Here is a 13,975-nt window from a genome sequence, read left to right as displayed (position 1 = left end):
CAGAGTGGTATTGGCGCCCAATCAGGATCAACCGTACGATCTCAACCGTACGATTAAGGAAACGGCATGGTGGTCCAGTTGAACTGAACTGTCTTTGCATAGTTACGCCAGGTTGATCTGCATTGGTTCGAACCCCAGAATGGATTCCATTATTATCCTCAATGTACTGATGGGTTTAACCCTGGGAATTCCGCCCACTTCAGGTTGACACGCCTACTCATGTACTTACTGAGGTACTGTCCCTTACACCTTTGAGGAAAGATAACTCCATATGTTGGAGGGAAGTGTTTGATGAATTAGATTTGTATTGAAAATGTATTGTTGTTGTTGGTTTGTTGTCAAACGCCACACTCAGCAATAGTTGACGGCGGTCTGTAAATACTCGAATCTGGACCAGACAATCTACTGATTGACATCATGAACACCCATCCACTCAATTGGAATACGATGACATGTACCAACCAAGTCAGCGAGGCCTGACCACCTGATCCCGTTAGTCTCTAAGTCGCCCTTTGATGCAAGCATGTGTTGCTGGAGACCAATTCTACCCCGGATCTTCACGGGTTTTTAAAAATGTAAAACTTTAAACATTAGATGATAAAAATAATTATCTATGAATCTAGATTGTAGATATCAGTATACAGTTTCAATGAAGACTGCATGCCTAACAGAGGAGGTTTCATAATGATACTCCCAGAAATGGCCAAAGTGATATTTTCAACATGGCGGCCGTAGTGGCCATGTTTAATCTCGGATAAGAATTCTGTAAGCAAAGTCTACCATCTCTGGTGTCATTGTAAAATCCGAGGACAAATTCATGGTTTCAGAATGTCGGCGTATTCTATTAACTAATATAGATTCCGACCTTGCAGGACTCCCTAGGTATCCCATAGAACGATTGGTCAGCTGAGAATGTCTGTTACCACGGCCAGACACAGCAGCCGTGTGTATTCACGGGTGCTGGAGGGATGTAGACGACGTAGTGAAGTTTTGATGATGATCACAAACTATGCATGTGATGAATTTGTGTCCGGTATTTCAGATCCGGACGGATACGGGCTTGATTCGAGTTCCTTCCGGTTCTGCGGTACGTTCTTACAAGGGGAGATAGCATCGTAGAACAACTTCTTGTAGGCCATCTTGAATCTGTTGTTCATAAAGCCATAGATGATGGGATTGCATCCGCTGTTGGCGTACCCGAGGAGAATGGTGAACATGTCCGACCCTCGTTTAACGCTGCTTGGTAGGAACACAGACAGAAACATCGTTACACAAAATGGCAGCCAACAGGCCACGAAAACGAATATGACAACGAGCAGGGACATGGCTAACCGGAACTCCTCTTGGCGCCTGCGCGCTGCCTTCTGGGAACGCATTGTTGCTATTTTGGTTCTAACCTTCGAACTTTCGTCTTCCGGCACTGTTAGGAATATAGTATTTTGAACAGAAGGCTTGTCAAGAAGATTAGACGTTTTGTCTTTCTTGGGCTTTTTTATTGATGGTGGTTTTGAGCTGGGCGCTGAAGGCGGTTGCGAGGATGAGCTGATACGAGACTTGCTTGCTCGGAAGATTCTTAAGATCTTGATGTAGCAGAATGTCATCACAGAACAGGGTCCCCCGAAACATACTCCAACCATGAAGAACGTAAATGAAACTGACGTCGGCCAATCACAGAAGCAGAAAGACTGCGTCGGTATGTAATTATATGTTCCCCAGCCAATCAGCGGAGGTAGAGCAAGTAGACCCGAAAAACACCACACACCTGGAATATAGAAGCACATGTTTTACGCGTTGTAAGCGTCATTTTTTAGTGACATTTGTATCTGTATGATTAAAACTAATATCGCTATATACGTTTGTTCGCCATCCAGAGGAGGTTACACAACAGCTTTTTTTTCAAGAAATAAACGACGAGTGAGAGTAAAACCATGAGGGGCGCCTGTTCTCCCGTTGTAATAATACCAAACAGAACGGTGCATGACCGTCAGCCGTTTTATTCTAACTGCAGTGTTTTATTGTACGATAAACAACCGCACGAGTCGACTATTTGTTATAAGAGATATCAACATAATGTACATCGTCTTTAAGGATGTTAATGAAATGTAAACGCTTTATACATATTTACTCGCATTTAAATGATGATAACTCCCTGAATATAATCCGACCCTGGCAATGTCGGACAGGTCCATGTCATGAACAGGGGGATGAATTTGGGTGTTTCCCCGATATTCTCACAATTTTCACGTCCACCCCCACCCCCCCTTTAATTTCGAAAAAAATCTTTATTTCTGTATATATTACCGCCAAAGACAATAAATAGATCTTAATTGTGCACCCCCCCCCCCCCCCCCCCCCCCACCCCCCCCCCCCCCCCCCCTTTTAAAAAAAGTTGTATCCGCCCATGTTATCGGTACCTTTTCTCCCAATACCGATTGTTATATCTCTTCCACCTTTGGGTGCGACCGTTCGGCCACTGCGTATATCTACGTAGCCCAGCTACATCTATAGACAACAACTCGCTAGACATTTCCCTCCCGAAAATAACGTCGTCCAATATATGACGTCATCAAGTTTATTACGTTGTTAGAATCTCCAGAAAGGCCAATGATAGAACAGAGATTTGTCGTGAAATGGTTTTTGGTTTGTTGTTTAACACCGCACTCAGCAATATTGCAGCTATATGACGGCGGTCTGTAAATAATTGAGTCTGGACCAGACAATCCAGTGATTAATATCATGAGCATCGATCCACGCAATTGGGATCGATGACATGCATCAACCAATTCAGCGAGCCTGACCACCCGATCCCGTTAGTCGCCTTTTACGACAAGCATAGTCGCCTTAAAATTACGGCAAACATGGGTTGCTGAAGACCTATGTTACCCCGGATCTTCACGCGTGTTTCTAAAGGGGAGCTCAAAAGGATTAAGAGAAATTGGTTATAAAGAAAGTGTTACACTCACATGTGTGTCAAACTAATTTTACGAAACTCGTGAAAGAATTCAAGTAGTACCCTCGCTCTCGCTCGGGAAATACAATTGGGACCCTGTTCAGACACTCGTTACACTTAAATAGCGACGTGCATGCACGTGTGTGCGTGTGTGCGTGTGTGGCTGCTTGTACTAGTCCGGACTGATGCTGATTTATAGTGCTAGCCCACTGAGATACCATGCCGCAGTTTAAAATGAATACCCCACTCAGACACAGTATACTGACCCCGAGCCGACCAGTCCTTGTTTTAGCCCCTTAATGCCGAGCGCCAGACAGGGTAACAACAAGTACCATCTTTTAACGTCTTTTGGTATGACGCGGCCGGGGATCGAACCCCGTACCTTCCGCTCTCCGGGCGAACGCTCTACCATAAGACCACGGAGGCGGTCCCTCGTAAAATTAGTATGACACACATGTGAGTGTATAATGATCTCCATATCTTAATAATTTATCTGATATAATAATACTATTATATGTCATTGATGCAGAGGAGAACGAGGCTTCGGTTCAAACGATGCCATTGTGAAACTGGTCTTATGTAGTACGTAATTCTCCACACACATATAACGGGATAAATGTCCGAATACCTTTATCATCATGAAAGACATTAGTGCTGTATAACGGTCACTAGACGTCCCATGTCGGTCATCTTGCATCAATGGTCAAGCACATTGGTCCTCAACAAGCGATTGCGTGACCCTCTCGTTATAATGATTATGTCCTCATTAGACCAACGAGAAATGTACGTGGATTATTACAGATTAAATAAAGCTGTGGTATTGCAATGAAAGCTTTTCAGCTCATTAAAAGTAGTCCTTGGTGTAGTATGCGCGTTAATGTGTAGTAATTAATATAAATCAATCTTTACTTGATGGAGCTTCGTGAGTGCATATTTTTATACAGTTGCTATCACACTTCTTCATATATATATTGATTGATTCGTTGATTGATTGGCGTTAGTTTCAGAGGCAGATCGATTCACTGTCGTCACTTCTTGTTGGTGAGACTGCTCTGTCCAGGACGTTATTAATATTATTTTTCATGTTTTATAAAATGCAATATATATTTCACAATATTTAAGTGAGTGAGTGAGTGAGTTGGGTTTAACGTTGCTTTGAACAGTATTTATATTCCAGTTATATCACGGCTTGTCAGCTTGATGTGGGAGAAAGGCACGTGATGCCGGTCTCAGATGTTTACCACTTTGGTGAAACCCACGATCACGGTTATGGTGCTGTCAAACCTAGAAACAAAATCGGGGCGAACCGGGATTCGAACCCACAGTCTTAGGTTTCAGGCGTATCGCGGAGCCTTAGACGACTGGGCCACCTGTGGCCCCGACAATATTAAGAAACAAACCTAGAAACATAATCGGGGCAAACCGGGATTCGAACCTACAGTCTTAGGTTTCTGGCGTGCCCAAGGGACACAACTCTGCACAGCGAATTGCGGCGCCGTAGACGACTGGGCCACCGTGCCCCTGACAATATTTTTGAAGAGTCGATACAACAGTTTGTGAAAGGAAGTCTGTATTTTGTGGTTTGTCCATTTGCATGCAGTACGATAATGGGAACGTGACACAACCACGGCTCGCGACTTTTTAGGCGAAATGCAGATCATTGGAGCACCAGTCCCCTTGAGACCCCTTACCAAACTATTTATAGAATCTATCAGTCGTTCTGTGCAGCCGTTTCTCATTACTCAGAATCAAAACCAGAATCTAGCTATCTAATTTTTATTTTTTATTGTGATGTTTATACGATATACCTTTTTACCCGGACGAGACATCGAAACTTACATTCATCAGCTTATTAACGACACATTTTGACGTTCATACTCTTTTCATCAAACTGTATTCTTGAAGTGACGTAAACACCCACTGACTACTTTCGCCTTCCTGGGGAAAACCCAGGGGAAATCCCCACTACGAGTAAATACAGAAGAGTCACTTTGACACTTTAAACTTCAACTCAGCGTTTTCGTACATGTTGGAATAAGAGTGTTTGACTGCTCGTCACTGATCTATTACCCTCGCTACGATCCATCCCAGTGAACAAAATGAAGAAATGCACGCAAAAACTATCTATCGAAACATGCTACAACATTCCAAGAATTTTCACAGTATCTTTTCGACACGTCTTTATATTGCACGCTCGGCAACTTGATCAATAATTCATAATCGCCACGGGGGAATGGGTGGGCCTAGTGGTCAAGCGTTCGCTCGTAACGCCGAAGACCCGGGTTCGATGCCCCACATGGGTACAACGTGTGAAGCCCATTGATAGTGTCCCCGCCATGATATTGCTGAAATGTTGCTAAAAGCGGTGTAAAACCATACTCACTCACTCACTTCTAATCGCTACAGGTTCAGTGATAACTCCGGAAATCTCCCCGTCGCTTTGATCGTGTCGGCCTATTTGACGTTAATGTATTACGACGCACTGTCACTGTGACTTGCTCAGAGATGATGATATTAGTTAAATCTATTTGTTGTAACTGTCAAACAGTTTGAGTATACATACGCTCATATCAAGTGTTGAGGAACTATTTTATTCCACGATACAGCTGCTTGATATGTTGCGCTCGGTATAAACACGAAGTCACACCTACTAGATAAAATTATGTCTACATCCTTTGGGATACAAAATAGGGTATTGCAAAAATTGACGTTTACTTTGTGTGAATTCATAGGAGTATGATTTTGTTTGTTTGTTGTTTAACGCCACAGAAATATTCCAGCTGTATAACGGCGGTCTGTAAATAATCGCGTCTGGACGAGACAATCCGGCGATTGACATCATGAGCATCGATCCACACAAAGAGCATACATTGGAGTATGAACTTTCATAGGGTCTCTCGTGGTTTACATGCCCATTCTCCTCATAAAGATCCCCTTCTCCCCGCAAATTACACTCCCATCATATGATGTCATAAAGAGTGATGTGACATTACAGGACAACGAAAATGATGTAACTGTTTGATTTGTCACTAGCGGGGTGTGACTTCGGAGTGTGCACGCCGGGGTGTGTCCGATACGCCCCACTAACGCTACAGGTGTTTTTTTTAACGCCGCACTCAGCGATGTTCCAGCTATGTGACGTCGGTTTTTAAATGATCGCACCTGGACCAGATAATTCAGTGATAGGCTTCACGAGCATTGATCTACGCAAATGGGATACGATGACATGCATCAACAAAGTCAGCTGGCCTGACCACCCGATCCCGTTCGTCGCCTCTTACAAACATGGGCTGTAACGACACAGGGGCGGTGGATTAGTCTAGTGGTTAAAGCGTTCGCTCGTCACGCCCGAAGGCCCGGGTTTGATTCCCTATGGGTACACTGTGTGAAGCCCATTTCTAGTGTGATATTGCTGGAATATTGCTAAAAGCGGCGTAAAAACATACCCACTCACTCACTCACTCACTGTAACGACACAGACATCGTCATACCCACCTCCGACCATGAAGACTATATTCCTCGGTGTGTAGACTGTCCTGTACCGATGTGACTGACATATCTTGATGTAGCGGTTGAAACTGATGATTCCGAGGGACATGACGCTACCGACGAAGGTGATCATGTTGGTGAAGCCGGTCACGGTACACGTCAGCGCCGAGAAGTACCAATCTCCGTTGAAAATTGTGAATATCGTCACTGGCATATTAACGCCAGAAACCAATATGTCCGCGAAGGACAAACACAACACCAGATAGTTCGATTCATTCCGAAGGTCACGTGATCTCAGGATTACAATCCAAAGGGAAATATTGCCAAACAAGGCCACTATTAGAATTAAGATCAGAATACCGCCCTCTATGGCCCTTTCCACCCATGGTATCACCAGGGGGAGATCACTCTGCGTGTCTAACAAAGCGCTGGCATTGGTCATGGCCTGGGCATCATCAGTGTCGCGTGCACTTCCTCATAGAACAGATCGGCCTGAACTAAAACAGATAGAAAATTAATTAGACATCTTCTCAAGTAAACTGTGTGTGTAGTTCCGCAGGTGAGGTGGGGTGAGGTGAGGTGTGGTGAGGTGAGGTGAAATGAGGTTTTTAACGTCGCGTTCAGGAATATTGCACTTATATAGCGACTTGCATGTGTGACTAGTGCCGGTTTTATAGTGTTTACACACTGAGATACCATGCCGCAGTTTACCATGGATACCCCACTCCGACACAGTATGACGACTCCGAGTGGGCCACCAGGCAGGGTAACGACAAGTACCATTTTATGACACGGCCGGGTATCGGACCACCAGTTTCCCCTCTCCGTCTTGAGCAAGGCAAAATAGCAAGCTGGGACAAATAAATAAAGTTTAATGATTTTTCATCGCCTTTTCATGTAAAACGCTTGTCAAACCGAAATATACTGTTCCTTTACTTGATATAAACAAATAAATAAACGTATGTGTATCACAGTACAATCATCTGCAACTGGAAAGAGACGTTGGCAATATCATACCGTCGGAATATCAGTCTGAAGAATTCACTGGTATCCTAATACCAGCGTTCCGGACATTTGGAAAATAGATTCAAAGAAGACGCTTCGTTCTACAATGGGTTGTTCGCAAGCCCATGTTCGCTCCACGACGGACCGAAGGAATTGACTTTCTGAAAATATTTTGATATATTCTGGAATATTATATAAAACAATAAAATGTCTCAAAAATAATGATTTGGACTTTTTACATAAAAATCTATCTTGATGGATGGGCATGCTGGATGTTCTGAACAATAATGAGTTGATAAAAACATAGACGGTCAAGCTTCTGTTTTCACTATAAAAAATCTAACATCATTCTGTTTTGTCTCTGACAATAACCTACGTGACTAAAACATTATTCTGTTCTCCCTCTAACAATAATGTTTGTGACGGAAGCATTATTCTGTTCTCCATCTAACAATAATGTATGCGACTGAAACATTATTCTGTTCTCCCTCTAACAATAATGTTTGTGACGGAAGCATTATTCTGTTCTCCCTCTAACAATAATGTACGCGACTGAAACATTATTCTGTTCTCCCTCTAACAATAATGTTAATGACGGAAGCATTATTCTGTTCTCCCTCTAACAATAATGTTTGTGACGGAAGCATTATTCTGTTCTCCCTCTAACAATAATGTATGCGACTGAAACATTATTCTGTTCTCCCTCTAACAATAATGTTTGTGACGGAAGCATTATTCTGTTCTCCCTCTAACAATAATGTATGCGACTGAAACATTATTCTGTTCTCCCTCTAACAATAATGTTTGCGACTGAAACATTATTCTGTTCTCCCTCTAACAATAATGTTTGTGACGGAAGCATTATTCTGTTCTCCCTCTAACAATAATGTTTGTGACGGAAGCATTATTCTGTTCTCCCTCTAACAATAATGTATGCGACTGAAACATTATTCTGTTCTCCCTCTAACAATAATGTTTGTGACGGAAGCATTATTCTGTTCTCCCTCTAACAATAATGTTTGTGACGGAAGCATTATTCTGTTCTCCCTCTAACAATAATGTATGCGACTGAAACATTATTCTGTTCTCCCTCTAACAATAATGTTTGCGACTGAAACATTATTCTGTTCTCCCTCTAACAATAATGTTTGTGACGGAAGCACTATTCTGTTCTCCCTCTAACAATAATGTTTGTGACGGAAGCACTATTCTGTTCTCCCTCTAACAATAATGTATGCGACTGAAACATTATTCTGTTCTGTGTTTAACAATAATATACGTGACTGAAACATTATTCTGTTCTGTCTCCGACAATAATGCAGTTGACTGAAACATTATTCTGTTCTGTCTCTAACAATAGTCCCAGGCGCCTGACAAATTGATCTTGTTTTAGCGACATATATGCTGAATATTGATCATTCATATTCTCGGCGACGACCGAATATTCATTTGTAATCGTGATTGCAATACATATTATATCCTTCCCATGGCAATTTACCCCCTGTGTTTGTAATAATACCCCGCGTTAAAACCTGAAATTTGCAGACCCGAAAATTTCATTCGGAAAATTTCCGAGGATGTAATACTCCAATAACACCCGCATTGACATTGTAAAATTCAAAAGTTATGTCGCTCTCCCTGTCACGCTAGAGATTTCTTGGCATCCAATCATATTTAGAATCCTGTTCTACAAATCCGATTGTCTTCAGTGAAACGAGCACCTGCGGGATTCAATGACTGAGTGTGGTTTGCTGCTGGAAGCAATATCCCAGCAACACCACGGCTGGGGACACCAGAAATTGGCTACACAAATGGTAACCAAATGTGGAGAATAGAACCCGGGCCTTCTGCTCGAAAAACGAACACTTTAACCACTAAGCCACCCCGTACCTGCAAAAGCCGGATGCAGTCAAATGTATGTTTCTGTGTCTCTACCATCCTCGCATTTTTAAAATGCGCATTTATGTCTAAAATCAAGAGCTCGCATTATTTTCATGTCGCATGAAATTCCTGTTTTACAGTATTTGACGTTTGAGATGGGTTTTTTAATTATCATGTTACAAACAATGTTTGGTTTGTTTGTTTTTTGTTTAACGCCGCACTCAGCAATATTCCAGCTATATGGCGGCGGTCTGTAAATAATCGAGTCTGGACCAGACAATCCAGTGATTGACATCATGAGCAGCGATTTACTTAAATGGAATACAATGTACATCAACCAAGTCAATGGGCCTGGCTATCCGATCCCATTCGCACGTCCACAATTAGCGAATGACTGCATTTTGTTTCCAATCAAGTGGCATCTTTCAAAGAGTGAGTAAATACTGTTTTACGCCGCTTTTAGCAATATCCTAGCACTACAGCGGGGGACATCAGAAATGGGCTTCATGCGGTCGGGTAGCCTTGTGGTAAAAGCGTTCGCTCGTCACGCCGAAGACCAGGGTTCGATTCCCTCATGGGATCATTGTATGGAACCCATATCTGGTGTTCCTCTCAGTGATAGTGCTGGAATCATTCGTCACCACTCGCCCCTTTCCGTAACCTGCAAGAAGACTCGTCCCCCTATCGATGAATGTTATGTGCGAAAATACGACAAACCAATCAGAATGCGCGAATGATTTCAAATTCTTCGTCAAAGAATCCGTCAGAAATAGTTTTTGATTTTACATATGTCTAGCATCTAAAAATATACCAAAGACACAGTTAAATGTGTTCAATCATACTGTGTAATTCCGCACGTCCCGATGTGCTTTAAATTGCATCTGAAATATATATAATATATTTGGAAAATGTGTGAACGATTACGCAACGAGTTAACAATTGTTTTAGGTATGCCCGTTTGCGCTAAAACGGAACCCGGTCGCAAAAATGGCCACGAGAGGGGCACGAGTCGCTATTCGGCTTGTCCCGGAATAACACGAGTTGGTCACGAATGTGCTGGAATATTGCCGAAAGGGGCGTAAAACCAGACTCACTCACTCACTCACCAAATGTTACGTTGTTCCGTTCAAGGCATACTATAACAATCAACATACTGACACTCGCTATTAACAATCTGTCAATATACAATAACAAGACCCACGCTGAACCCTTCATCCGTAGCATTTATTCACAAATCCACAACAATCGGAAACATTTATATAGGAACTATTTCAAGTAAGATCAGCAGATCGCGGATCGATACATTTTGGTGCACTTACTTCCGACGTGTGAGTGACAAGGCTTAGCTTGAAGGTAGCAGTCGCCATGATTTGATGGCGGTAATTGACGATAATAACAGGATTAACTATGTGATTTCGCCGCCATTCATGCGTAGACTACACAGAACACGACATTGCCTTTTTTTCACATCGCGATTTTTCCCCGGCGATTGTTTTGTCGGCATCTTGTGAATGCTAGCCATGCGAATCTAGTGAATGGTTAGGAATGACGTTAATTGTTGTGTTTGATATCATTACTTGCACGATAGTTGGGATGGTTCGTCTATCGAATTGTTGAGTTAATTTAGTTGTTGCCATAGTTACGTGTAAGGTATAGCGTGCAATTAACTGTTACATGGCAGTGCAACAACACAGTTTAATTTCAATCGTTACACGTGCAATTTCGACCCATCATTTAATCATTTGATTGGCTGTGTAGCAACTAAGAACATTGTAACAATCATGTAGGGTGGATTGTGTCATTGTAGGAATTCACGCAACACTGGCCACTGGTTTTCACACTCTGTGAGTATAATGCTGAATATACTTAATATACCACTGAGAACACATTCACGGTGAATATACCACTGAGAACACATTCACGGTGAATATACCCGTATACTATTGAGAACACATTTATTGTGAATATACTACTGAGAACACAAGGTGAATATACCCGTATACTACTGAGAACACATTCATGGTGAATATACCACTAAGAACACATTAACACTGAATACTCCACTGAGAACACATTCACGGTGAATATACCACTGAGAACACATTCACGGTGAATACACCCGTATACTACTGAGGACACATTTATTGTGAATATACCACTAAGAACACAGGGTGAATATACCCGTACACTACTGAGAACACATTCACGGTGAATATACCCGTATACTACTGAGGACACATTTATTGTGAATATACCACTAAGAACACAGGGTGAATATACCCGTATACCACTAAGAACACATTCACCGTGAATATACAAGTGAGAACACATTCATGGTGAATATACTACTGAGAACACATTCACGGTGAATATATTACTGAGAACATATTCACAGTGAATATACCACTGAGAACATATTCACGGTGAATATACCACTGAGAACATATTCACGGTGAATATACCACTGGAAACACATTAACGTTCAATATTCCACTAAGAACACATTCACAGTTAATATACCACTGAGAACACATTCACAGTGAATATACCACTGAGAACATATTCACGGTGAATATACCACTGGAAACACATTAACGTTCAATATTCCACTAAGAACACATTCACGGTTAATATACTACTGAGAACACATTCACAGTGAATATACCACTGAGAACACATTCACGGTTAATATACTACTGAGAACATATTCACGGTGAATATACTACTGAGAACACAATCACGGTGAATATACTACTGAGAACACATTATTATTATCATTATACCGCAGGTATCCAGGTACTGGTATCTGCTCAAAAGTGGTTTCGTTTGTTCCCCGACCAGTTCCCCGACCAATAGTACCTTCTGTATCGGGCGCCTTTGATAAAACAATCTCTACAGCAATACTGCTTCCCCGACCAGTTCCCCGACCAATAGTACCTTCTGTATCGGGCGCCTTTGATAAAACAATCTCTACTGCAATACTGCTTCCCCGACCAGTTCCCCGACCAATAGTACCTTCTGTATCGGGCGCCTTTGATAAAACAATCTCTACAGCAATACTGCTTCCCCGACCAGTTCCCCCGACCAATAGTACCTTCTGTATCGGGCGCCTTTGATAAAACAATCTCTACAGCAATACTGCTTCCCCGACCAGTTCCCCGACCAATAGTACCTTCTGTATCGGGCGCCTTTGATAAAACAATCTCTACAGCAATACTGCTTCCCCGACCAGTTCCCCGACCAATAGTACCTTCTGTATCGGGCGCCTTTAATAAAACAATCTCTACAGCAATACTGCTTCCCCGACCAGTTCCCCGACCAATAGTACCTTCTGTATCGGGCGCCTTTGATAAAACAATCTCTACAGCAATACTGCTTCCCCGACCAGTTCCCCGACCAATAGTACCTTCTGTATCGGGCGCCTTTGATAAAACAATCTCTACAGCAATACTGCTTCCCCGACCAGTTCCCCGACCAATAGTACCTTCTGTATCGGGCGCCTTTAATAAAACAATCTCTACAGCAATACTGCTTCCCCGACCAGTTCCCCGACCAATAGTACCTTCTGTATCGGGCGCCTTTGATAAAACAATCTCTACAGCAATACTGCTTCCCCGACCAGTTCCCCCGACCAATAGTACCTTCTGTATCGGGCGCCTTTGATAAAACAATCTCTACAGCAATACTGCTTCCCCGACCAGTTCCCCGACCAATAGTACCTTCTGTATCGGGCGCCTTTAATAAAACAATCTCTACAGCAATACTGCTTCCCCGACCAGTTCCCCGACCAATAGTACCTTCTGTATCGGGCGCCTTTGATAAAACAATCTCTACAGCAATACTGCTTCCCCGACCAGTTCCCCGACCAATAGTACCTTCTGTATCGGGCGCCTTTGATAAAACAATCTCTACAGCAATACTGCTTCAATGTGTTTGGGAGAGCAGATCATTTGGGAAGAGAACTGCGTGTAAGGACCCATCAGACATACATATTTCATGCCCCATTCAGAGACAGGTGGGAGCGACGGGTTCCCACAATTCCTCTCATTTCCGGTTGTACGTGGCCGAACGTTATCAACATGTACGTTCTTTTTGGGGCATTATCTTTGTAGGAAACAAGTGTTCAATCGAAGGTGTTTTAATTACAACACCCAACACATTCGATCAGCACACTCATTTAAAACTGTGTGCTATGCTTAAATACTTAAGGCTTGCAGCGGGGCTGTCTAAGATTAGCTAATATAGATAATGAAACAAACTGCTTTCTAAAGTAGGCTACATCGTGTTTAGTGAGAGTTCAACCGGTGTAAAAGATTCTTTTTGTATACATGCTGATGTACTTGATCATCGACTTGGGTTGCTATGTTTGGTCGAAATTATAGGTTCGACAATTATACAATTATATAGATTGTAATTACGTAGCTTGAATCATTGCACACGAGCTTGCAGACACAGAGTACCCTATACTCTCAAAAATCTATGATCACGACATTCATCTAATATTTTTTCTAATGCAGATTTCATAGTTAGACATGCCCATTTGTTTGTTCGGCAGTCACGTGCAGGGAAAATGGAGGCAACGAGATACAGAACACAGTGTCAGGTGATGTTCACCATCGGTCGGCTTACAATGTTTTGAGGAGAGTATTA

The 13,975-nt window shown here is 42.5% G+C and overlaps 1 protein-coding gene across 3 annotated transcripts in view; it reads right to left on the bottom strand.

The window, feature by feature from the left end:
* Nucleotides 1-488: 488 nt before the first annotated feature.
* Nucleotides 489-13,975, bottom strand: part of LOC124149584 (alpha-2B adrenergic receptor-like) — a 69,295-nt gene continuing 55,808 nt past the window's right edge. For 2 of the 3 annotated variants that reach the window (XM_048385398.1, XM_046521267.2), the window contains exons 2-3: nucleotides 6,446-6,931; nucleotides 489-1,762 (exon numbers count right to left, since the gene is read on the bottom strand). In XM_048385398.1, the coding sequence (XP_048241355.1) occupies nucleotides 1,008-1,762; nucleotides 6,446-6,881 (1,191 nt within the window). In that variant the 5' untranslated portion in view covers nucleotides 6,882-6,931 and the 3' untranslated portion in view covers nucleotides 489-1,007. Of the gene's footprint in view, nucleotides 1,763-6,445; nucleotides 6,937-13,975 lie in introns of all 3 variants that reach the window. The other variant, XM_046521268.2, reaches the window with a different exon arrangement.

This window comes from Haliotis rufescens, unplaced genomic scaffold (assembly GCF_023055435.1).
Source record: "Haliotis rufescens isolate VD_foot unplaced genomic scaffold, xgHalRufe1.0.p SCAF_58, whole genome shotgun sequence".
Lineage (NCBI taxonomy): Eukaryota > Metazoa > Mollusca > Gastropoda > Lepetellida > Haliotidae > Haliotis > Haliotis rufescens.
The sequence above is the reverse complement of the archived record's forward strand: the minus strand, read 5'-3'. Positions and strand labels throughout refer to the sequence as shown.